The sequence below is a fragment of the Python bivittatus genome, unplaced genomic scaffold, assembly GCF_059951505.1.
Source record: "Python bivittatus isolate LINGU-HERP-01145 unplaced genomic scaffold, Pbiv_v1 ctg000700_np1212, whole genome shotgun sequence".
NCBI classification, from domain to species: domain Eukaryota; kingdom Metazoa; phylum Chordata; class Lepidosauria; order Squamata; family Pythonidae; genus Python; species Python bivittatus.
Genome location: NW_028277098.1, coordinates 34455276 through 34482432, shown reverse-complemented (window position 1 = coordinate 34482432; position 27157 = coordinate 34455276). Strand labels below are relative to the sequence as shown.

The 27157-nt window shown below is 38.2% G+C and overlaps 1 protein-coding gene across 6 annotated transcripts in view; it reads right to left on the bottom strand.

Annotated features, from left to right (window-relative positions):
• Positions 1-22447, bottom strand: part of ERICH3 (glutamate rich 3) — a 64502-nt gene extending 42055 nt beyond the window's left edge. Inside the window, exons 1-4 of one of the 6 annotated variants that reach the window (XM_088153110.1) lie at positions 22017-22447; positions 15154-15251; positions 5908-6033; positions 572-643 (exon numbers count right to left, since the gene is read on the bottom strand). In XM_088153110.1, the coding sequence (XP_088009236.1) occupies positions 572-643; positions 5908-5982 (147 nt within the window). In that variant the 5' untranslated portion in view covers positions 5983-6033; positions 15154-15251; positions 22017-22447. The remainder of the gene's footprint in view (positions 1-571; positions 644-5907; positions 6034-15153; positions 15252-22016) is intronic. The other 5 variants (XM_088153108.1, XM_088153109.1, XM_088153111.1 and 2 more) reach the window with 5 other exon arrangements.
• Positions 22448-27157: the final 4710 nt, after the last annotated feature.

The following is a 27157-nucleotide window of genomic DNA, read 5'->3' as shown; positions in this document are numbered from 1 at the left end:
TTCATGCCAAAGGCAGGCCTAAAACTCATGGTCTCCTAGTTTTTAGCCTGGTGTCTTCAACCACTACACCAAACTGGCTCTCAAATTGGCTTTTATATTTATATAAATGTATTTATGCCTCACCGTGAGAAAATGATTAGGAAACAGTAGCAGAATTAATTTGTTTGTTTGTTTGTTTGTTTGTTTGTTTAGCAAATTTATATAGCCACCCCCCTCACCGAAGCAACCCTGGGCAGAGTACAACAATATAGCCAAATGCCCATCATGAACAGAATAAAAGACAAAGAACTAGCAGTCTAATTGCTATATATAGGTAAAAGGAACAGCTTGCAAAATCAGCCCAAGCATAGGGCCACTGAATTTGGGCTGCAAAAAACCAGGACAACCATTAGAGGGCAGCCAAGGAATTCAGAAAACTCTAACTCTTTGGCGCTATCTAGCGACCATTGAGACTGTTGCAACCCAGAGCTGCAAACAAACATGTATCTCTTAAGAGAAGACTTATCAATGGCAATCAGTTCTAGTCCTGGAACAAGTCCAGAGTTCTACTCACACAGAGAGAAATCAGTACCTTGATTCGCTGGGTACGCTCTCGCCTTGCAGAACTCTCAAGTTTTCTTTTTATCTCAACCTGATGATGTCGCTAATAGGTATATTTTAGAAATAAAAAATAAAGACAAAATCACATTTCATATCTACTGTACCATTATATCATTACTGGAAGCGATGAGAATTGGGCTATTTCTCATCACTACTCTGAGTTGTTACATCTTTTCCTCTTTCTTCCCAATCTTTGTGATGCTTTTTCTTCCCTTGTCATAATCTCTTTTGGACAGTAGGACTGAGACTCTTTCTGGTTTTTATACCTTGCTCTGGCAGCCTTTTGGGGGACTGAAGAGGACGATGTATGGTTTGCGTGTGTGTGGGGGGGGGTTGTTTTGTGTTGTTTTTTGATAGATAGCAAAACAAAGTCCCCCACCCCAATGGCTAGACAAATTGATTGTGTAGCAAGGCTCGTGTCAAAGGCAAGTAAGTGGATGTCACGCGATTAAAGCACATGACTTTTATTCAAATAGCTATTACTAAAACGTGCACAAGTGCTATATAGCCTTTAAAATCCTCCCATATCCAGGCAACCTATTCCCTTTCTATTTCTTATTTCTGTTTTTTCAAATCGTATCTCCCAGCAAGCAACACTCCCAGCCTAGTTGATAATGATGATTTATATCCCTTTTAAGAACACAAGCAGTAATGTGAGAACACAGAAGGGATGGGATGGGAAAATTATATAATGCTTTAGCTGTCCATGGAATTTTATAACATCCAAATGTAATTTTAAGTGCACACACAGGGGCAAAATGTGGTGCCTGTTTCTGTAACATGTCCCATTTTCTGCAATGCATCACAGTAATTAGGGGGGCTTACAGAAGAATGGAAGAAAAAAGAGGTGGCAATTTCCAAGCAGTCCAAACATTTCACCACTGTAATGCACAGTGATCACATGTTGGATAATTAAGCACCGCAGTTCACCACTCAATAATGAAGTAATTTTCTGAGATGAATGCGGTGAACAAATCTATCACGTATACCACAGTAAGTGGAGAGGACTGCTTAAGTATTGAAAATTTATCTGGACAAGTACAAGCATTTTTCCGATGTTTCTTAAAGTTGCTATTAAAAATGGAGCATGCCTGGTTTCCTTTGCAAGGAAGAATAACAAGACACTCTATACCTAATGAGCTCTTGTGAAAATGTCTTTTATATGTAGACAGCAGGTGCTAGGTGTGGAGTGTCATGTCTAACTTAATCCTGAGAGACAACCATTTTCGCAAGTTTTTTAGGTAATAGGCAATAAGCTTGTATGTGTAAATCCTTCAGGGATTTGGATCTAGTAACACTTCTATGAATGTTATAACCTAAAACTGAGATCCTCAAAAATCTTTGAAAAAAGAACCCAGCAATTTGAAAGCCATTATTTTAATATATGTCCAACTGTTCCTAGGACTGAGCCCTTTAACAAAAATGTCAGTATCTCCTACCTTCAGCACATAATGCTTGCATATAAAATAGAAGTATGAAAAAGGAAACTTAGCTGCATTCAGATGAACTGCTAAGGGTAGCTTATTGTAATATGCACTTGCTCACTGTCAAGGCCCCTCAGAATAGTCTCTTCAGAGGAGAAGCAGGCGCATGACAAGGATAAAGAACCTGGTGAGATCAATCCTGAAGATGTAGTGCCTAGCTCTGATGCCTTGACAGAATTACCATCGACCATCCTTCACCATGCAACCCTGGATTCAGTCCCTGAGCCACTATATCTAGATAGCAAAAATCCACACAACCCCTAGATGGCAGCAAAGACACAAAACCGCTTAACATTTTGATGCCATCTAGGGAGTCATCTAGATTTCTGCAGTAGGCAAAATTCTAACACAGTGCTTATTACCAACATCTAACTTTATTATGTATGTGAAACATTTTGTCTTAATCCTGAATAAGACCTTGCTTGGTCTCTTGCCTATCAAGAGATCTAAGTATTAGACCTAGATTTTGTCCCAGGACTCTGTTCTACCTAGGACAGGACACTTGTACCTGCTGGCTCCTTTCCCCATTTGTAGCTAATTTAGGACTTGCTGTGTTCTCTGCATGGTATTTTGAAGAACAAGCTGAAAATAAAACATGGGTGCTCTCCTTTTACATGCTCCCAGGAGCACCTACAGAATATACAATAAGACCCAAAAAAGCTGTACTGTTCAGGAGAAAAAGCTAGTGAGCTTAAATAGACCTGTTCAACCATATTTGTACAGCTTACTATGTTGTCAAGACACACCCTTAATTAGTACATCAAATCTAAATCCTGAATGTGAAATCACAAGCTAGAAATGTGGACATATTGGTATGTGGAATTCCCTAAACATGGAATTTCTCCTCCTTGCTTTCTACCTGCAAAGTAATTAGGTTTGTTTATGAAGATTCTCAGTCATCCAGGTGGAATTGTCTGGAGGTTGAGTCATGGCAACTGGACTTTTCTTTTTCTTTTTGGTAGAGATGTTTCGCTACTTGTCCAAGCAGCTTCTTCAGACTGAAGAAACTGCTTGGACAAGTAGCGAAACATCTCTATCAAAAAGAAAAAGAAAAGAAGTCCAGTTGCCATGACTCAACCTCCAGATAATTAGGTTTCAAAAGATCTTCCATTTATGAATTCTCCTTAGCTTATGCACTGTAATCACATGACATTCCCCTGGCACAAGAAGAAAACCTCATAAAAGCCTTCTATTTGTACTTAACTGCCTCATGGAAGAAGAAGGGTCTGTTTGTAAGAATAAATAGATATGTGTTGTCATATATTGTGTATGATGGATGGATGGGCCCAAATATAGGTGTGTATGTATATGTTTTTGAACAAATGAGGGAGAGAGAGTGCTGGTACCCCGATGCAGTATAGCTACATCGGTTTTTTTCAACAGCGATCACAAAAAGGAAAATGTCACCAGAGGGCCATTTGTTAAGGATTTTTTAAATAAACAAATAAATGATTGCCATGGAAAAACAACAAATAGATATTGTATATGCCCCAATATCATTCATAAGTAAGTAAAATTCTCTGATGTGTGAGATGATCAAAATCTTTATGGGGTAGCCATACTCTTCTGCTACCACTTCTCATATTGGAACAAGTTTAATTTACACTCAAAATATATATTACAGTTTTTGTAACAAATTTCCTCAACATGGTGCCCTCCAGATGTTAGGGATTAAACCTCCATACTGGTTGGGGGTAATGGAAATGTAATCGACTATATCTGAAGGACCCCGACTGAGATGAGCCACTATTTTTCATTCCAGCAGAAAATGCAGAAACAAGCAGAAACAAGCATCATCATTAAAAGCCACCTGAGATCTCCTATTTCCATTCCAAGGGCCCATGCCCCAACATTTCTTTTTCCCACACCCAATTTAGTTCTTTCTTTTTACCCCCAACCTTACCCCACTATCCTTATCTATTCAATTTTGCTGTTTATCTCAGGAAAGGAAATGGGGGGAAGGGGACATAACATTTCCCTTATACTCCAAACCAAGTAAAAAGTTTCCTTTGCCATCATTTGTCTTCCAATGCAGACTCCAGACTCTTTATGTATAGGAGGAAGGGTAATGGAAGTCCACAACAAAATTCTCTTTGGGAATTCCATTGGCAAACTGTTAAGAACTACTGGCTTAGATGATCCATAAGACTTCTTCAAAGTTTCTGGCTGTACAAGGTGTTCCTGATGTTACCAGCTGTTTGACCAGCCAGGGGGAAGAAAAGTGATAGTACACTGCTAAATAATCTCCATGTTTGTGCAAGTGTGTATGTGTGTGCACATCTGACTTAGGTGGTACCTCCTTAGAATTCTAAGATTCTAAGACAGTTGGTCTCAACTGCTGCTTTCTGTTCTTCAGAGAAGTAGCACATGGATTTCTCAACTTTGCCAAGAACCTGTATAAAATGAATGCTGACCTCTTAGCAAGGCTCAGAGATCCAAAGTTCTTAGGAGTCTGCTCCTGAACCATATATCTGAGTTATAGGTGAAACCATGGGAAACAGCAACATCACAAAGGAAATCAGAAGGTAGAAACAATTGATAGATGGAACCAAGCTAGATGAGGCCTACCTCCAGCCATGTTTCCACCTTTTGTGTGAATGAAATAGCATCTGCTCCTCCCTGTCCTTGCTCACTCTTTGTATCTATGCTTCTGTTTGTTCTTGCCAGTTTTCCATGACCTTTGGTGTTCACATGGGTAGAAATAAGCATTTCTCTGATGGGCTGTGACCAGTTCTTGAGTACACAGATGGGACATGACCTCCTGCTGCCTTTCCCACAGGAGATGACTGTGTGGAATCTAGTGACCAAGGGATCCTTACATTCTGAGATCTTGCCAGTTTATTAGTTCTGGCCAATTACAAGTCATTCTCTTTGTTTCTTCCCTTAACTTTCTTTCCTGTCAATATGAAATTACTGGAAAAGATATCGTTGTTGTTATTATTATTTATTTCTAAAACTATGGATTATCTTTTGGCAACTAATTTATCTCTCACTTAGGGCATTCTCTTAGAATTTATTCTACATTAACAAATCTAGAATAAATGAAATTACTGACTCTATCATCATAATTACTAACACAAGTTAGAACCACAGACCCTCCTTAGGTTAGAGAATCAATACAGATTACTTTTGAAATAAAAATTAAGCCTTAAAAATGTTCTTAAAATTAATGTCAGGCTTCACACCAATTAATCACAACTTTTCAGATGCTCAACCCCTTACTCAGGAGTTGACTTATCTTGGCGGAAGACTCTCTGACGTAACTCAGCTGGATTAGAAACTTTACTGCAGATAAGCATAAAGCCTCTAACACAACAGTTGATTGTCCATAGCAGAGCAAGGAATTCAAAGCTTTATATATCTATGTTGCAATGTTTAAACTCTCAGCTTCCCCACCACCACCACCACCACCACCACCACCACCACCACCACCTTTCTAAGCTAATGGACTCTTGGCTAGTCTCTTGATAGCCTTGGCAGCTGGGATATATTTTCATAATGGTTCTCTCTAGCCTGGGAACTGCTGGTTCCTGCCTTGCCAGTTTCATCACTTACAATTAGGACAATTCTTCTGCTCTAATGTGTTTTAGAATTTTCTTGCAATTTGGCATCAATATTCTATTCATCATTACTAACCGACAATAACTTTCAAATATGTGAAAAATGGGTAATTACAATATACTGATGGGTTACTAGTCAGTGGTCTAGATCTTCCACCAACCTAAACATATTTAATGACATTTCCACATGTAGATATTCTCAGAAATCCCAAATATGACTATGAATATGAGTTTTGAGGAGAGTAGCCATAATACAACCATACTTCCATATCAAGGACTTTGTGGAATATGGCTTGAGCCAAGCATTCCCGTATATAATTCTGATGATCCTTCTTCATGGCATTTAGCCGGTATTCCTTGTCTGATATTATTCTTCCACTTCTTGAGATCTGCCACAAAGAAAACAATATATGCAGACAGTGTGTGTTGGGGAAAGAGGATATAAGGTTTATATAGCTTCTCACCATAAACTAAAGAATTTTCATCATAATCCTCTGTCAGCATGAAGATTGAGATAAGCAAAGATTTCCCTATACTCTCTAGCAAAAGTGTGATGCTCTACGTAACCAGGTCTTTGTTATATATGCATCAGAGAGACTGGCTAGGTTCTTCTATCATGAAGTTTTGCTTGGTTTTTAGTCAAACTAGAATTTTAAAAAAACAACAGCACTCCTCTTGTCTTCTAGGGAAAAAAAACATCATAGAGGAAATGCTTTGCATATGAACTAAAAAACAAGTCCTCTTGAGGTCACTAGGGCTTACCTCCAATAAATAAGTATAGGATTGCAGCCAACCAAAACTAATAAAGGAGTACTGAAATCAGCTAGTGGCTCATCTTTTTTTCCGTGTCTGTATTTTCTATCTATTACAGAAAAGGTGGGTATTTTTTTTTTTCATCAAAGGCCACATTTACCCACAGGGGTAAAATGATAGGCAATATGGTGAGCAATACTGATGAAACTAGCGGGTGGGGATACCCATCTTCTTTCCAACACCCTCCTTTCTCTTTCCCAAACATGTGGTATAGGGAGTTGAACTGGTTTTCTGGATTTAAAATGAGCCCAAGAGGCCTTTGTGACCCACACATTCCTTATAGCTATGTTGGTTACTGTAAGCAGAAGGGGGCTTCTAAAATCCCAATGCTGAATTGCTGGAATTTAAATTTGGCATCCTTTTCAAAACACTCACATCCTTTCAAGCATTGAAGAGTAGCCTTCCAATTATCAACTGGAAACATGCACTGACACACCAGATTTATGAAGCCACTCAAGAACAAATCATGCCTGAAAAAGTATGGAACAGCAGCCTGGTAAGAAATAGCTTAATATTAAGCTTTCTAGTTGGTGCCATTCATGGGTAGTAATGATTTAATATAACTATGCTAAAAGCCTGAGCTCTGTGCCAAGATAGCAAGTCTATGTAGAACCTAATCAATCCATGTCACCAAAAGGTCTCCTATAGCATTAAAATAGGTTGCTGCTGTATTATTGATAGTGAGCCAGGTTTATTAAGATGGAACAAAGCTTCAAATTCCATTAATACTTCTTCATCAGTCATTCCCAGTGTGTTAGACATCTTGAGCATAGAACAGACTTATTTAGTTTCAAATGTCACTTGAAAATGCTAAGTGGCTCATTTGGTGGCATGATTCTCCTCTAAATGGCTTTTATTCAAATGCTTTTTGACCAAGCAGTCTACTACTCCATATTACCAAGATTACCTATTGGATTCTCATTTTATCAGCATTTCCTGTTTCCTATACAGCAGACCAACACACACACACACACACACACACACACAAATCCATAGCAGTTTTAATACACTAGAATATTGCCTTCCTCCTTTGAAACTGAAGACTGTCCCCTCCCCCCTTACTGAGCAGCAGAATCTAAGACACTTCTTTACAAGTCATATAATCTGAGCAGCTGCATAGAGATCCCACTAGGTTAAATTACAATCCCAGGCACACAAACTAGATAGCAAATATCATTCAACTCTGTAGGATACACCTCTGAGTAAATATTCATCCTGGGTGTGTGTAAGTAAACTGCATGTATGCCTGAGTTGGTAGGATGCAGGCAATAGTATGTTGGCTTGCAAAGTACCCCTAGGTTTTATATCTTGGCTTGCATAAAAGTGAGTGAGTACACATGGAGTAAAACTAGACTTTGGTTACACTTATGACATACTAACCAATGCTGTAGAAGGGTATGCTACATAAGGCACAGGAACAACTAAAACTGATAACCTATAAAGAATAATACTAGAGGCATTATGTGAAATCCTAAATTGACCAAAACTATGATGTGCAGTGGAGGTCGATAATCATGAGCCTATTTGGTGACAATTATGGCATGATGAAGATTGAAACTTAGAATGTAAGAGAGTGAATGGTAATGAGCATGAATTAATGAATGAAATTAAAGGACAATAGGGTTTGTATTTGTGAAACTGAGAAAGGAAAAAATATAGTAGATCTGAATGAAGGTGGTCTGATCTTGTGGAACAGGGTTAACAAAACATTCAGGGAAATAAAAACATAGGTTTAATTATAAATGAAAGGGCTAAACTGAGTGTCAGAAGATATTAATTGGTGTCATCTAGGTGTTGTAGATGTGAATGAAATTAGGGATTCATATATTGATGGCAGCTGCATGTTACACTCCAGGCAGTGGCATCTACAGGGGAAACAAGGAGAGAGGGTCAGACTAATGAAAGAAGCATTGTGGCACTACAGCACATGACCTGATCCTTTTCTACATCCATCACAATATTTCACACATGCCCAAAGGGGAAGAGCTTGCAGCACAAGCTAAACTGTGCAGCTAAATTATGCAGATGTCACTGATTCCAGTAAATGGACTTCATAGAAGAGCCAAAGATAAGCTTTTGGAAAAACTGTGCAACATTCTGAATGAATGCAATCCAGAAAGAAAAAAAATATTCTGTCAAATGAAATGAATGGATGATGGCATCTAGATAAGAGATTACAGAAGTGATTCAGTGACCAAGAATGAATGAGAATGAAGACTGTTTAGTGAGCATCTGCATTGGAAAAGATACATTTCTTTTGAACAGCTTCTAGCAGTAGTCTATTCATGCATATACATGGCAAAAGAATTAATATATCTAAAACATGACTGATTTTCTTATTTAGAATGAAAGCCTGAGAGAATTACTGAAAGCTAGGAGGGTGCTAAGAGGTACTAAATGTTGGACAGGGCACTCTTTGATAGTGTCAAAAGTGAATCCTGAGGGGAAAAAATGGCTGTGAAAGAAAAGGAAAGATAGGAAGATGAAGGTAAAATATAAAATGATTGCAGGAAAGGAAAGTACGAGTTTGTATGAACAATATTATAAGATAGATTAATTTCTCAACAGAATTAATTTGAATTGGAATTGAAAATGGACATAAAGGAAAAGGATATGGAAACTGCTTGAAACAGACTGAAAATAATTATGTTACAGAGAAAGCCACAGACGTCTGTGGGGTAATGCTAATAGGAAGTTTTTAAAAAGGATGCCTAATGGAATGATGAAGTGAAAGAGGCTGTGGATGAGAAAAAATACTTGTAAGAGAATGATTGTTGCAAAAAAAAAATGATAAGAAAAAGACATTGTAAAGAAAAGGCAGAGCAATTTTGATTAAAATAAATATTATTTTGGAAGTGGGGAAGAAAGGCTAAATATAGAGCTTCCAGCAGAGTAAATGAATTAAAAATATAAGTGATGAAATGATTTGCAATGAAGTTGACATAAGAGAACTTCAGAGATTTCTAGAAAAAACATGTGTCATTGACAAACTCTATGTCAAAGAATGGAATGGAATGGAATGGAATGGAATGGAATGGAATGCTATAAATGCTGGTATCCAGGAAAAAAACTATGATGAGGAAACAAATGCTGTGAGAATGTTAAAGATTCTAAGGCTGTAGGTATAGTCAAGAGCCAGCTTGGTACAGTGGTTAAGGCATCAGGCTAGAAACCAGGAGACCATGACTTCTAATCCCACCTTAGGCACAGACAGCTGGGTGATCTTGGGCCAGTCACTCTCTTTCAGTTCTAGGAAGAAGGCAAGGGCAAACCATTGCTGAAAATCTTGCCAAGAAAACTGCATGAACCTGTCCAAGCAGTCACCAAGAGTCAACACCAACTCAAAGGCACATACACACGTACAAAAAAAAGGTGTAGATGGTATTACTGGAGAAAAGTTAAAATACAGATGCATGCCTAGCAGAATAGTGTTCAAAAGGATATGAAAGGCAACAATGAGCAGAATTTGGGAAGTAGCTATACATTAAGCAAGGGGTATGCAGGCTAGAGTTTTGCTCTTCAACAAGTCATTGAGAAATGCATGTATGCAAAAAAGCAAGTTTCTTGTATGTTACTTAATTTATAAAAACTGTATGGTATAATGAATAGGCTGGAATTATGGAATATTTTGTTTGAATGTGGAGTTGAAAGTGGTTGCTGAATGCAATAACAGCAGTATAATAAGGTAGTAAAGCATGGATGAGATTAAATGGAATGGTTCGTGGTTGGTTCCACACTGCCAAAGAACTGAGACAAGGATATATGATGTCCCCTTGATTATTTGATGTATTAAATATATATGGGATGATTGTGGTAATGTTAGAGTGGTACTTGTTGGGGACATGAATGTATGTGGAAGACGAGAGTATTTGCGACTGAGACAGCACATGAAGTAAATGATTGCAAGTTTTAGCTAAATGGCAAAAAAATAGTATAAGAAATTTGTGTACCATGGCGGAACTAAAGACGGGGAAATATATGGAGGAATTTGAATGGGTCTATAGATGAAGAAATGGATGAAGAAATGTGAGAGAGGTAGTGAGAGTTGAATTGTTTAGTTATAGAATTCTTTGCAAATAATAATGTTTGGATGCTGAATTCAATAAAAAGCAGTATATAATGTAAGTAGAGGGGACCTGAGGAAAAACTTGCAAATAGTTCAGCATTGAAAGAAAGTAAGACAAGTCCATTTGATTGTTTAATGTACTGATGGATAAATTAATGGGAATGCTAATGGTGATGATATAGGTATGCTGATAGGGAACATACATGTGTATATACTTTTCCATGCACATAATGCCATCTTGTTGGCTGAAAACAAATTATTTGTTAGACTTAGATATATTGTTAGATATATTATTTGATGCAGTGAGGAGTATGGACCTGAAAATTAATATTTCAAAGAACTAGGCCATTAAGTTTATCAGGGAAAATAGAATAAATGATTCCAAAAATTAACAGCACATAGACTAAATTGGGTATCTTACTAGATGTTTACTAAAGATGACAAGATGGATGGAAAAATCTGAAGATGTTTAATATTGGTAGAGAAGTAGTGGGCAGTGAGAAATGAATGTCTATTAAAAGAAGTGAAAATGGTTTTGTATAAGAACGTGTTTTTGCCTACTTTGTTATATGGTAGTGAGAGTTGAATACAAATTGAATATAGTGGGAACATGAGTGGTGAGTGGTAAAACAAAAAGAGCATCGAGCAAAATGGGTACTGAACAAATGTGGATTGAGTATACAAGTGAGTGACCACTATAAAAGAACTAAGATGGCTTGATCATATACAGAGAATGAATGAAGATCAAATTGCAACACGAATATATGAAGAATGAATGGGTCAAGAAGAAGACCAAGAGAGCCATGTTGGATAGAGTTGATGAGATCCTCAAAAAGAGAGCAGTGAGAGGTTTAAATAACAAAAGGCAAGATATGAAGCAGTGCATGGATGTGGTGGAAGCAAGATACTCTGCAGGGACAAAAAGATACAGAAAAGTAAAGTCAACAATGTTGGAGTAAACTAGATTTATTCCTTTTCTTATCTCATATCTTTTGTTTCCTTGGATTTCTAATTCTTACTCCTTTTTGTTCTTGGCATAATACTGTTTACTCCCAAACCGAATAGCATGATGGCTACGTGTCTATGTATGTTTGTAAACATCCACAGAATTCTACTGTTAAATGCTTCCTGTTTCCAGTTTTATAGGCTTTCTTGAATAAAAGGGAAAACAATGAGTAAAAAAAAAAGGCCTTCTTTTCTGATATTGGGAAGTATTATCTGCTCACTGCAAGCATAGCAGATTATTATGGGAATGGAGGAGAAATACATCATTTCAAGACAAATACTAAAAAAGTTAGCTCCATATCTACAGGCATGCACACTCTTATCTTTACTGAATGTTGCATTACCAACACAGATGAGCATAGCACAATTCTTCAACTAAAATTCAGTCTGATTGTGATTTAGGCTTAAGGCTTTTTTTTCCAGAGAAGGTTAAGATCATTTAACTCTATAAACAAGCAGAAATGACAATATAAAGCAAAAGAAACCCCAAATCCTTCCACTAAGCAGAGGATTATAACATAAGGGCAAGACAGTACAAAGAATGGATATTCCAGATGGACCTATTTCTGTACTTCTTCCTGCACTATTAGGCATTTAATGAAACACGGGCTTTCTAGGATGTGCAGCAACACGTGCATTAACTGTTTAAGGTCCACTGAGAGTCATAGTCTAAAGGTATACAGAGAAGCAATTCTAGCCCTTTCAGACAAGCAACTGAGTGGATTAAGATGGTGTGAAAGTGCCCTCTACTGGTAGAAAGGATATTGGCTGGTGGGGGAGGAATATCATCAGAAAGATCAAACCGAAGATCTAACTAATCCAGCATTCTAATCTCAAAGTGGCTGACCAGATACTTCTGGAAGCCACAAGCAGGACAGGACTGCAATCGCATCTTCTCATTTATGGTCCCCAGCAACCAGTGTTGACAGGCGTTTTGTCACTGGTACTGAAAGGAATATAAACAGCATCATGATTGGATTAGCTCCCATGAATTTTTCTAATTTACCAATGTGATAGTGATGGCTAGAGTGGTCAAACTGGGACTAGAATATGCAGGTCGAAGTCCCCACTCAACCTTGAAGCTCACTGGGTGACATTGACCCTAGCACATTCTCTGTCCAATCTATCTCTCAGCATAGCTGTTCTGAGGATAAACATGAGCGCTAATCCCATGTACACCACCTTGAGTTCCTTAAAGAAAAGGCAGGATACAAATGAAATAAATCAATAAAGCCACCCAGGTTTGTGACTACCATTTCATCATCCTCAAAAGGCATACTTATACTACAGAAAGCTTAGGTGATTAGATTTTGGATGTGCTGAATTGAAGGCATAAGTCATTCTTCCATTGTTCTCAGGCTACTTTAGATATTTTTCTCTCCCACAGATTTGAAGGAGAAAGACATTTTTAAATTGGTGAGAGAAAAAAAAAGGAAAATAGCCCAGACTGGTTTTTCTGTCTGCAGGCTGAGCTCTGCATGTCAATGGGGTATTGCAGGAGATTCTACTTTCCTGCAACATTCTCTAAATTCAGTGTTTCTTAACCTTGACAACTTGAAGATGTGTGGACTTCAACTCCCAGAATTCTCCAGCCAGCATGTTGGCTGGAGAATTCTGGAAGTTGAAGTCTACACATCTTCAAGTTGTCAAGGTTGAGAAACACTGCTCTAATTCATCTGTTCTCCCCATCTTCACCCAATATTAAGTGCAGAGAATTTAGTTCAGGAATCCTACTCATTAACTTCAATATCTATAATACTGGAGTATGAGTAAATCATCATGTTGCTAATGTAACTGGAATACTTCATTTAAACACATGTTTTTTCTATATTCTAATGTTACTCTGTTCTGGGAAGAAGCAATTACATGCATTAATTTGATTTTGAAATAAAGTTTAATATTTTTCTATGCACATGTTCTTTTGAACTACCTACCTGCAACATAGAAATTGACAGCTGGACAACAGAAATGGATTCTCTGTGCCCTTATTATTACCAAGAGATTAATTCTTCAACATTGGAAAGATAAATTTATAGCCCCAATTATTCAGTGGATTGAACCTGATGTTACTTTCACCCTATGAATGAGTTGCCTACAGTCATAGATTATGCATGGACAATTACAATGAAATATGCAATTGTAAACCAGTTTTATTGAAACAGTTATGTAAAGAACTTCATATATATGCATGAGAAACTGTTATATATACAATTTATCTTGTAACTGCATTTTTTTGCTTTTGTTTTGTTTTATTGCATTTTTTCTCTTAGTCTTTTTTCTCTCTGTTCTGTTTCATTAAACAAATAAAGCAAAAACAAGCTTATAATATTGGAGTAGCCAATATTTCTACTAGTTGTTCCTGTTCCATGGCACATGGCTACCAGGATAACTGAAATATTTCGATTTGACATCTCTGCTTTTTAATGTTAGATGCCACACATCCCTCATCTTGGCACATCTTGGTTTTAAAGAGGGGCAGATGCTGACTAGATAACTGTTGATGGCCAGATGAGATTTCCAGGTGATAGCATGGGTATTGACAGGAGTGAGGCAAGGGGCAGGGATATGATGACACACGTGTCATGACATTTTGATACAAATATTTCATGACATGTTGTAACTGATGCAGATTATGTAATTGTCATCAGTGGGAAAATGACATGATATAAATGTTGTCATTTGATACCACTGTGGCTTGTAACAGACATAGGCTATTTTGTGAGAAGCAAACTGTACCCCCAAATGAAAGGTGACATCAGAGGCCAATGTTTTGCTTCACTCTCACAGACTGCTCTCTCAGAAGTAGAGATTGTTCTTAGGAACACTGAAATCACTATAATGGTATTACTCCAATAGAAATAACAGGAAACAGCCATGCCAATGACTGTATTTCTAGGTTACTATTCTGCTTCCAAAATCAGTCGTAATTTAATCCCTATTAAAACAACCTTGCAAATAACTATTTGAATAATGGTGGTAACTTACCTCATCTCTTCTGTAGGCTTTTTCGGGTTCCCACTATCTCAAATAATAGTAACTGTGTGATGATCCAAGTCACAACTCAGGTACATATGGCATTCTTATCATGATGTGTGAGAATTCCCCTACAGCATGATCTTATGGATGTTTACTCAGAAGTAAGTCCCACAAAATTCAGTTGGACACTCCACAGAAAGTGAACCTAAGGCTGCAGCCTTTATGTATATTGGTTACTATATTATGCTGTCACATTAATTGGTAACTTTGGGTGCTGTCACAATGATTTATGACAACTGTGATAAAAGTGATATCAATTGCACTGCTATGCATTTCCAGTAAAAATCTGTTTTGGCTAGATCTGATTAAAGTAACAAGCCTATTTTAATAAGCTTGAAAGAAGAGGCGTTATGGAACAAGCAAAGAGGGAAAAATCTTCAACCATTGCATGATTACAGTTTTGGACATAGGACTTCAGTTCAAATTGTTACACAGCTAGCTCTTTGGATAATGCAGAGCTGGTCATTTCTCTTAATATAACTAACTTTACAAAGTTTCAGTAAAAGTGGGGGAAATCATATCTATCCTCTTACTCCTGGTAAATAAACAGATAAGATAAATCTAGAGAAACTAGGAAGTATTTGCATACCTACCAGTCCTGATCTCCGCAGATGACGTCTTATCCTAGTGTTGCTGAAATAGCCTGCAAGATGCTTGTCTGTTAAGCTGTTGTAATTTGCAAGATATCTGAAATAAACATACAAGCATGGTATGAGAATATAGTTTTTAAAAATAGAAAATTAAAGGGATCCACAATAGCATAGATGTCAAGATTATTTTTTTCAGAATTATGAGTGGCTCTGCCCAAGCCTAGAATCCACCCTAGAGGCCTCCAGCTAAACTGAAGTACACTTTCCCTCATCCCCAGGCTGCAATGCATTGACAGTCTGGCTAAAAAATATGAGAGTCAAACTGCTGTGTCTAACGGGGGTTAGGCTGGGAAAGGTCCTCTATGATTTCATCAGGCCATAGTGTCTGATATAAATACACCAGCATTGGCTATTAGCTATTCCCAGCTTAGCTTGTTAGCTCTAAATTGTGGGGGGGGGGGGGAATGACTAACAACAGTCACAATAATTTATAGTTAATCCTTAAACAGGCACAGTGACCAGATGAGAACTCCCTGATGTCTATACATGGTGCATTTAAAACTGTACCTGTATTGCTACTTTGTGTGTTCTACAATGGTAAAGACATGAGAGAGACAGACTAAAATAGTACCTCTTTTAGATATCAAGCAAACCAAGGAGGTACCAGCACATCATAATAAAATGATAAACACCTGAATGGGCTGAGTCATCATTTTTTCTTCTCTTTTCTTCTGCATTAATCCTACGCCTTTGAAACTAGATTACATGCTATCAGGATCTTTAGTTTTAATAAACAAAAAAACGCTCTGATGGCGAGAGAAAAAAAAAAGGAATAAACTATTCTCTTTATAAAAACATGACAAAGGCAAGAGAATTACAGGAAGTTTATTTTTGGTTTCACAATAATCCCACAGGTAGCCTACACGAGATAAATTAAACTTTAAACACACAATTTAGTTTGCTGTGTTATGCCTGGTGATTAAACATGGGTGCTATAGCAACTGTTTTATGTTACTTTCTTTATCCTGTTGTTTGCATTTGCATCTGAAACTGCCAGATTACGGTAATTATACCAAATATTGATTTAGTGTGTTTTGCTGGCTCTGGTGTTCTGCGTGAATAGAGGGGGGGAAAGGAACGCTTAACCCAATATCCTTTTATTTACTTCCTTCTCAGTATTTCATGGCCTACCTAACAAGCTAAAATACAGCAGATTTATCCACTGTGATTCAACATTAGCTACTCTAAATCAGGAAAGAATAAGTCAAACAAACACTCAAGTCAAGGTTTCAGTCTTTACATTGAAAAGACTCATTACAAAAGACAAAAATTGCTTCTTTAGTGTATTAATGCCAGTAGTCTTAATTGTCCTAATTCAGAGTTAAAGAAAGAAGAAAATGGGGACATTAGTGTTTGTCAAATAAAGAATGGAAGGAAGTGTTACTGAAATAGAAGGCTTTTTTCTTTTTCTTTTTTTTAGAAGATATATATCAGAGGAAGCTTAGGCACTGTGAAAATGGTTCTATAATCCCCTAAACTTCCTTTTGACTGTCACCACTGGGCTCAGAGTCAGCAACTCATATGGAGAGTGACAACCCTGTACAGCATCGAAAGGAGGAGAATCAGGGAGCCGACAGATGTATTATGAGTCAGTGGAAACAGATTTTGGTAAAGGCTGCTTTGCCAGGCTAAGCTGCTGAGAGATACAAGGCCACCCAGATCTTTCTGGAGACTGGAAACCAACGAGGTAGTTCAGAGAAAGGACCTGGGAACCCTGGGAGTTTAAGCTAGGTGTTACAGCAGAGCGGTTATACCATTATAAAAGTATAATGAGGAGTAATTTTGGAAACTAAGTGAAAGGCTGATCTGGTTGCTGTCTAACCACAAGTTTGTCCATGCTGGATTCTTGGAAAAAAGCAAGGTCAGGCACTGGGTATTTACACTGGAAAGTAATAATATGCTTCAGAACAATGAGGGCAAAGGAGCCAGTGGCCTTATGGTTGGTCAAAACCAGTAGTTAGTTTTGAGCATGAAGGAAAATGAAAATAATCCTGACTGTTGATACATGCAAGTACAGATGCATGGAGGTATGGAAAACAAAAAGGATTGCGAAGATGATATCCAGCTACCTAAAGCTGCAGATTCTTCAGGATTATGGAAAACAAACCAGCCCATTTATAGTACAGCTATGAGTTAGCTGGTCAAGATATTTGCACATCTCCACATCTCCACAGAAGCATCTCATTTTAACATTAACCATGGGAAAAAGGGCATAGGCAATTTGGTTCTGGTTCTCTGAAACCACCTGGAAAATTTTTATTTTTCCTAGCAGCCATCAGGTTTAAGACTTTGCTCTTTTCTAGATCAACAAAATGTCGATAAAATCTAAGAGAAAAACTGCACACGTACAAAGATCTACAGACCTAGCTCATCTGCAACAGAAGGCTTCTAGCTTTGATGAATAGCTTCTAGACAGACCTGGAATTCAGTCCCTTTTGTCTAAGAAATTAAGTAGTGAGGTAGCACAGTTCATAGGAGAGCCTAATCTCTCAAACCAAATTAGCTTTTCTGCCACCCAGGGACTCCAATACAATGCCATATAGTATGACATCACTCGCTGCCTGCATAGATATAGTTTCCACCAACTTAATGAATTGTGTACCTTTCATTCAAACATGCACAAATTATTGAAAACCTAGGTTAGGCTTTCTTTTCTAAGTGCTAATAGCAAACTATTGTAGAGATACGATGTTTACAGTGCTGAAAAGAGCAGAAGGGAGCAACCCTCTTCCTAGTTACCTGTTCCTGACCATTAATGGAATACTACTTGTTTACCACAATCTTATTGATCATACCTGAGGATAAAAGTGAATAAAACATCTTCACGTGGGGTGAGGGAAAACGTGGAAATAATTCATTAAGAAGGAACATGCTAGTCAAGATCAAAAGCCCATTTCATTTCAGTCTGCCTACCAAACAGAACATAAGAGAAATGGCTCTCTCCCACTAGTGTTCCCAGTCATTATGATTCAAGGCCATGCTGTCTGATTCTGAAGGCTGTATAACGTCATTATGATCAGGAGCCATTCAGAGCTTTATCCTTCAATCAATCTGTCTACACAATTAAAGCCATCAGAAAGGATGCCCATAACCACATCATGTGGAAGTGAATTCCATAGTTTATCTATGCTGTACATGAAGAAATCCTACCATTTTCTGGCTATGAACTTTCTAGCATTCAACTTGGTTAGATGATCCAGGTGTGCCAATTATGAACAAAAAGAAAAGTGTGGCCTTATTTTCAAAGCTTTATTTTAATATGTTGTGCAACTAACAAAAGAGGGTTTTAAAAAAATTATTCTAAAAATGTAAACTCACCTTACCTACTTGACATTGTCTTGATGTAGCTAGAAGATAATCCTTTCTCTAGGATATGGACCAAGTGGTTGCATGGAGAACGTGACACAGTGGGGGCAAGAGAAACATTAATTAGTCATCTCTAGGATGCTTTTTTCTTGCTTTGGAAAAGACTGGGCACTGAGCCTGATTAACTTACACAGTCTTCAGATGTAAAATTTTACATGAGGTTTTACCACCAATGTTGAAAAAGGGTTCCAGAACTCTGGTCATGACAGAGTTCACTTGACGAAAGCAAAATATCCAAGGTACACCACAAGAAGGCAGATTTATATAGGTACCTAAAATCACTTAATGACCATCAGTCTACACTTGTAGTTGTGCAATATGTTGATTCAACTACACTCCCAATAGCTACTTACTTCCAAGAGCAGTATCTGTATTGACTTGTCCTCTGCTGTATGACTTCCAAATTCTGACACTCCCACATCTACAGTAATCATGGTCAATGATGGAGGAACCCTACATCAATTACAAGTGGCTCTTTGCCTCTTTGCTACTGATTTCACTTACAAAATTAAACACTTAAACAAATCTTTCAACGACATTTATCAGGGTCATCTCTGTTCCTATCCTTGCCCCTGCCCCTTTCTGTCAGGGCCAGCCCAAGAACAACAGGGAAACAGTCCAACCAGGTTCAGTTCTTTTATTGCTTACGCCACAGAGACAAAATCTTGCCAGACTAAATCTATACTATTGCAACTAGTGGATATACCCTGGGAGATCCTAGGGAGTGGCTATTCTACACCTCTTACACTTCCCATGCTCCTGCTCTGGACTGTGTTGTCTCTTGTCTCCTTGCCCTTCCTGGAATGCACCCCCTCCCTCCTGAGAACCTTGCTTTCTACTGCAATCAACTATATTTACCCACTTTAAGCAGGCAAATATGCTTACATATATTAGGACTAAAAGGGAAAAATCAAAATCAAAAGTCAGTATTAAAAGAGGCACTTTTAAAAACCCCATGAACTATCAAATAGCTGATTTTGGGTGATAATACACTCTTACTTATTGAAATAAGGTTGTTGTTTTTTGCTGACAAATCTTTGTTATCCCCAGCTGATTGGTATAAGAATAAGCAAAGGCTTGCAAAACTATGCTATTAGATTAAGTTACTCTCAAAAAGTTTCAATTACTACTTCCCTTTTCAGCTACTATCCCTCTTCTTTGGAATAGCATTCCCCAAAAGAACCACTTGGCCCTGATCTTAATAGGCATTAGAAAGGCTATTAAAACCTGGATTTTCCATCAGATCTTGGAAAATATGGGTCATGAAGCATTTTCTCTTGTGTTATGCTTTTTAAACTGAGTGTGTTTATTGTTCCTGGCCTGGAATTATGAGTAAGTTATTACTCGTCTGATTTTTATTTTGATTTTTAATCTTATTTTATGACACAGACCATGAAAGCTGCTCAGAATCGCTGACAAGTGAAGTGGGATGTACGACCAGTAAATAAAATATTTTATTTAGGAAAAGAAAAACTGTCCAGAAATAGCAATAGGTCAAAAACGAGGGAGTTAGGTGCAAGGTACAAAAATTACATGGCGTCAATTGCTTACTGGACACAATTTAAAGTGTTGCTATTGCATTTTAAAAGGCTTAAGGGCAGCCTCTCACATTACAAAGTTGTTAAGATCTGCAGGACAGGTCCCTTTGGAAATGCCACTGTTAGCAAAGGCCGGTCTTTGTGATATGAATTAAAAGGCCCTCTCTAGAGCTGTTTCTGGGCAATGGAACACACTCAAAGCTGGGTGTGAGAGTTAGTTCTCACACAGTGAAAAACAAATATGACCGCTGCAAAAATAAAGGATAGATGGAAACAGACCAGTATATGCAAAAGCAGGGGACAAGCAGTTCCTCCCATAAGGCAGGAAGGAAAATGAAATACAAGAGGGTTTGGACTTTGTTTCTACAAACTTGTTCTTGAATGACAGCAGACACTACCACTTTTTTTTTTTAGTTATATTTCCTAACTTTCTCTTATCATAGGTGTTTGGAATTCTTGCCTATGTTGTTTCAGTTCTGCTTGATTTGGCTCAACTTATCACTGTATTTGGCTCCCACGAAATGATTAGAAAACCTGTAAAGGCACATCTTTTTATCCAGGATTTTAGTTATTAAAGACATTTAGAATGAATGTTATCATTAGTTTTCATTGTGTTTTTAATTTTTTATATTCTATTTTTGTTTTCTAAATTTTGTCAACTGCCATGAATATTTATCAGAATAGGGAGGTAGAGGAAACCATTGAATAAATAAGTAAAATGGAAGAAAGGTATGCATTAGCAAATAATGTGGTGATGTTGCTTTGCTAGAGCTATTTTCTGTAGCACAACACAATTTGGGATAAGAAGAAACCCAACTGGGCTGGCAATCTGACTCAGTAGTAAAATCCCATGCTTGTCAAATATGATGTGTGTTCAGACCTCGGCAAATCCATTTGCTGCAATATAAATGTTGATGATGCTTTTACCATCATCAGTTTAAGATTTTAGCCTTTTATTACAACTTTTTAAAAAATATAGTTCATGTATTATAGTTCAAAGGATGCTTTTTAAAATTCTAGCTGGAAATAAAGATATTTCAAAATGACTTCAGTAGAAAAATAATTGGATTTGATTTAATAATAAAATTATTATTATAATTAATAATAATAATAATCCTCTAATACAAACATTGTTTGAGTAGATTAGACCACAAACTGTTTTTTTCCTTCTTTTTCCTGATATATTTTTATTAAACATTAAAAAAGATATATAAACCAAAAAATGTTAACCAAAGAAACAGAAACCAACAAAAGATTATTTTAAAAAATTGAAGTAGTGAAATGTGCCCCAATAACTTAATTGGATTCCTGTTCTTGTTTTCAAAACAAAATTACAAATAAGGAATTAATATTACGAGTTTGCAATATAAGACTGAACTCCCATGTCAATATCAACTTATATGTTCTACTTTATAGTATAATATTACTTTACTATTTTTTCAAATCAATTTGGACATTTAACTAACTCACTTGTTTCATATTGTTTTATGATTCTATACACTTGTTACGCTGATATCAAAGTTCCTGTTTTATACTGGAAGCTGCTTTGAGAAAACTACCCTTAAAAAGTAACTAAGATGCATACATAAAGAAGGAAAAAACCACTAAGGCAAAATTGTTCCCAGAGTTTATATGACTTCTTCAGTCTTACATAATAGTTTTGTCTTGTACAACCAACACTGTAAAGAATTATTTTTGAAAGAAACCAGAAAAAACTAAATTTCCATAAGCCAATGAATACAAGAAGGTCCAGAAGCAAAGGAACATACTTAGGACTGCACTCTTAACGCATTACCTAATTGTGCATTATTTCCAGTTAACTATAAAGAAAAAATTCCCAGCCTTTGCTTTGCAAACAGAATAAATCTACATTAAATAGGAAAGTGAATGTTACTTACAATTAACCATCAACTATCTGCCCAGAGGATATCTTCTGCCTTAATTTATGTAAGAAAGGAAGCCCATCAAATTATGCACAAACCACAAACCATTGAATTTCGGACACGGGATCTCCAGTGGTGGGGCCACTAAATCTGAACTGCACACATCTCAAAATCCATTACAGGGTTGCAAAGAGTTTCGTTATCTCTCTGCTGCTACCGAGTGGTCTTCCAGATTGTGGCAGCCCGGTTCTGTTAGTCCTACTCATAAGGCAAGTTCACAGGATCAGGTTCAGTTTTATTTGCAGGCTCTGTTTGTGAAAACACCAAAAGGACCTTCGCTCAGCAATCTTAGGACCTATAAATTGTTTCTGTTCTGAAGGTTCCCATCAACTTCCTTAATTTTGTACGAATTAATTTTGTACAAATATACACATTTCACATGTTCAATTTGTAAATGAGTTTTTTCTTATAGTTTTTTCAGCTGTGAAATTTTTAACATGAAGAAAGGGCACCAGTATGTTTATGAATATATTAATTTCCAGAAACAAAACTGTCAGGATACTTGCAATGCAACCTCTGTGAAGAAAAGAAGCTATTACTCTGCCTCAGATAAAAAGTCACTATGACAGAAGTGCTAATTAGTTAATCTGAACTAACTTTCCAAGGTAGGCTGGAAAAGGTCCTGGAAGATGGGGAAGTTAAAGGGCAGAGAACGTAGAAGTTTACTGATTAAAGAAAGTTGCCAATTATAAACAGAACCTTAAGATCTGGTAGAACAATAGATGGAAGGTGAGGCTTGAAGGAAGAAGGAACAAGGAAAGGAGGCATAAAGAAATTAATGAGAAGGTACTGAAATAATATCACTGTGGTTACCATTAGGAGATCTTGCAGTGAGGAGGAAATTGAAATGCTAGGGGGATGATCTGAGAAGGGGAAAAGGTCAGTAGATGGCGAAAACAATGAGTGGGGGCAATCAAGATAAAGATAGGAAGAACAAAGATGGCCTAGAGAAAATCTCCTATAAGGTCATGGCAAGCAATCCATGACAAAGTCAACAGCAAAGGAAGGCCTGGCAGATGAGCATGAAGGCCACAGCAGGGCCACACCCCCTTTCCCAGCCTAGTATATTGGGACTACAATTTCTAGAATTCCCAGTCACTGTGGCTTATGGCTATACTGTTTGAGAATGCATGGGGAATGCATATGGTAATCCAAATGCATGGGGATATCAGCATGGTAAGCAAGACTGATATATACAATGTAAGGATTATTTATCTTTAATAATAATTACATAGAATGACAGTTTTGTCCTCTTGTGACTTCTACTTCTTACTGCATCAGCATAATCTTTAAAAGGACAACATTCTCCAAGGTGACTTATCTGATTGACTACACTAATGCAACTATCCAGGAGATTTCGATTAATCATTTTTCCCACTGTACCTGAAAGCTAACCTACATGGTCTGTGCTCTCCACGGGGGCGGGGGGGGGGGGGGGGATCTCATTGTGCCAAGAAAACTTAACTTATTAGAGAAGTCTGCATAACTACTTTTTCCATGATGCACTATTTTTCTACATGGATGGGCTTTTTATATGAAATATTTTTTTTAAAAAAAATCAATCCTCTGCTGCAGTCTGAAAGAGATAAGACTTATACAGAAAAATTACAGATTCTATGCTAATTTTTTCAATTCATGAAAACACAAATGTTTTACTCTTCTCTATATATTTGTATATACATGCACTGATGCATTACATGAGAATAACAGTTTATGAGCAGGAGACTGATCCATATCCAGTGTTACAATTTAAATGCTTTGAAAACCAGGGACTGATAAATCTAAATAACTGTAATTTAGGTTTAGTGCAGTATGTGGACCCTGCCATTATTTTCTAGTGGAATATTTGATTTGACTACTGGAACACAGAGGTGTACACACACACACACATTTTTTTTCCATGATGAAAGTCAGAGTTTCCAGCCATCAGCATTTGGTCAATTGTGAATTTATTAAGGTTGCTTCATATTTCCTTAAAATTTGATTTCACAATCCCTCAAGAATTAATTAGAAAACTTTCAGTGTTGACTATGAACATTCAACTTCAAGGTTATTAAGTTTCTAATGCACCAATTTTACAATAATTTAAGTGGGCTGCCTTTATGTTTTGCATTAATTTAATTTGGTGGGGGGTTTTTTCCTTCAGAAAGGTAATAAATATAAGGGATTGTATTAACTACAACAGGCAAGTTTTGCAATAGGACAAGCTCTTGAGCCATTCACCTACTTGCTTAAAATATTTATTATGGTTCATTAAACAAACAAAAACTTCATCAGAGCAAAGGGATTTAGATTAGTGTTTTTTCTCATTCTCCTTGCTTGAAAGACTTCATTGACAAACTAGCAGGAGCTGCCAAATCTATATTCCAACAGGTTATCCAAAATGAAGAACATATCAATTTCATTCTGAGATCCAGTTTTCGCAAATTAAAAGTGTTCCTCCATGCTGCCTGCCACTCCATCATTCCTGAAGAAGATGGATGAGCTTCGTTCTAGTTCAGTGTTTCTCAGCTTTAGCAACTTTAAGATGTATGGACTTCAATTCCCAGAATTCCCCAGCCAGCATGCTGGCTGGGGAATTCTGGGAGTAGAAGCCCACATATCTTAAAGTTGCCAGGGTTGAGAAACACTGGTCTAGTCAGAACCCTATTTAGTCTGAAATGTCACACGCTAAATAGCATCTCCTTTACCTGTGATTCAGGGAGGCTGCCTACGGCTCTGGCTGCTGAAGTGACCTGTGTCATCACCAGCCTGTTCAATTTGCAAAGAAACAGCATTTTAGTAACCGGGAGAAAAAGCTTCTGCTCTCAGAGGCATAGACAGAAAAGTAGTTTTAAAAAAATGAATTAATCACGCAGCCGCTAAGGAGATAGATAGGCTGACAGCAATGCAAGAGATGGCTTTGATCTCATCCCGTCCACCCTCACCGGAGTATCTGGAAGCTTCTCACTTACCCAGAGTGAGGATGACTCATGCTTACAGTATAGCTCTTTTTGGTGAGGGTTTGATGCACTGGAAACCCAAAAGGGCAAACAGGCTGGATGCTTTTAAATGAGACCGTTCATTCTCAGCGCCTGCAGAGGCTGCGCTTGGCTCGCGTTGCCCCGCGCAAAAGCCCCGACCCAACTGATGTCCTCAAGGGGGGAAACCCTCACCTCACCTCGCCCCCGCCCCCCAGCTGCCGGTATCAACGCAGATCTTCGCGTTGCTAAGGGAGGACCACGTGGTGATGCTTTGAAGGAGGTGGGCGCAAAGGTCTCCCTTGACCCAATGAAGTGGGAGGCTGCGGAGGCTCTCTCCGCTGATAGGGGAAACTGAAGTGCCCGTTTCTGCTCTGTGGCAAGCCAGTTCCCCAGGCGCCTGTAACCCGACGCGGACAAGCATTAGAGGAAGAGGGAGAAGCCAAGCGAGCTGCTTGTCCTTGCGCAGTTGTCTTCTCCAACTCGGCTCAGGGGTTCGTTTTATACATAGAGGCATTATTCTCACGCGCGAACGCTGGTTAAGTTAGGATTCTCCAACTCGGGGTTGGGGTAAAGGCTGGCCAGCCGCTTCCAGAATATGGAAATCACTTGGGTCTCCGGGGAAGGATCAGGCCCGACATGTCAGCAGCAGTTTGACTCTTCTAAAATCAGAACTCGGAAAGCTGTGAGGAAGCGCGCTGTAGGGGTGCAGCTTCCACAGTTTACAGAGGTAGGCACCTGCTTCTAAGGCATTTGCAACTAAAAGAAGCCGTGGAGAGCTCAGTAGAGGAACGGGAATGGAAGGGTAGAAATGAAAAACAGTGTGTGGGCTTAAAGCTCAGTTACAATTGGGAGTAAACAGATCAGTCCCAAACACACCTTTATTCTGACTGCAGTGCAGAAGCCATTCTTTCACTTGCCCTGCTTCAAAATACACTTTGTAGCCAGCTTCGGCATCTACCTTTCAAGATAAAGTTTCCGTGCTAAGCCCTTTTAGTAAAAAAGGTAATTGTAGAAAGGAGCATGGTTGAGGTGGATAGAATCATGCCTAGGGTAGAGATTTCCCTTTTTGCTCATGATTCTAGAACTAGGACTGGCAGATGATTCAGGAGGGAATAAAGGAATTGTTTCTGGACACTGAATATGCTGGCTGATCTTGAAAGGTTAAACAGGGTTCGATTTAATTAGTACTTGGATAGGAGACCACTAGGAAGTCTTAGAGGTATAGGATGGACTAAGAAGTTAAAAAAAAAAAAAAAATCCCATAAGAAAGTAGGAGCAAACCCATTCTGAATTGTTCTCAAGAAAACTACTTGGACTTCCACTTGGAGGAAGGGGCTACTTTTTAACATAGCATGTAGCAATGGCCACATGCTTTGATGATTTTCAGAGCAACTAAATATATTCACAATGAGACTTCTACCCATTATTACTCCTGATAGTTACACAAAATGAAGACAGACAGTATGCTATGAATGCCAGGAACTGAAGAACAACATCAGCTTCTTCATAGGCTTTTTGGAGATATCTATTTAGCTCTAGTGTGATGTGGTGGTAAAATTGTTAGACTAGGGAGATCCAGGTTCAAGTCCAACTTCAGCCACTGGAATTCACTGATTTTGGGCCACTGACCTTCTTGACATAACCCGTCCCACAGGATGGTTGCTATGGGTATAAATTAAAAAGACCCCCTCTGTAAGCAGATAGAGAGAAAACGGCAGGAGCCCCATTCTCGCGGTAATTCGAAAGACCTCATACTCCAAATTGCACGTCCCATTCCTTCTCCAAATAGCATACTCATTCTCATGACACTTGGGTAAAACCAGGTTTCTGAAGGATCACCAGAATAGGGTGCGCAATTTGGAGGAGGAATGGTACAAGCAGCTTGGAGAACGGTGCAGCTGGCCTCAGGAAGGAGGCCTGGCACAGCCAGCAGTTGCCTCGCATATAGTACAGTCAGGCCAGGTGCACCTTGTCAGCAGCAGGAGGAAAATAGCAAAGGTCAGCTGGGTGCGGCAGAGTTGTGGAGCACAAGGTGGGTGGGGGAACTGGGGTTTTGCACAATGGTGCTGGGGTGGCTGGCTGTGGTGTGGGGCTTCAGGCATTTCTCAGTGGCAGCAGCGGCACTGGGGCTGA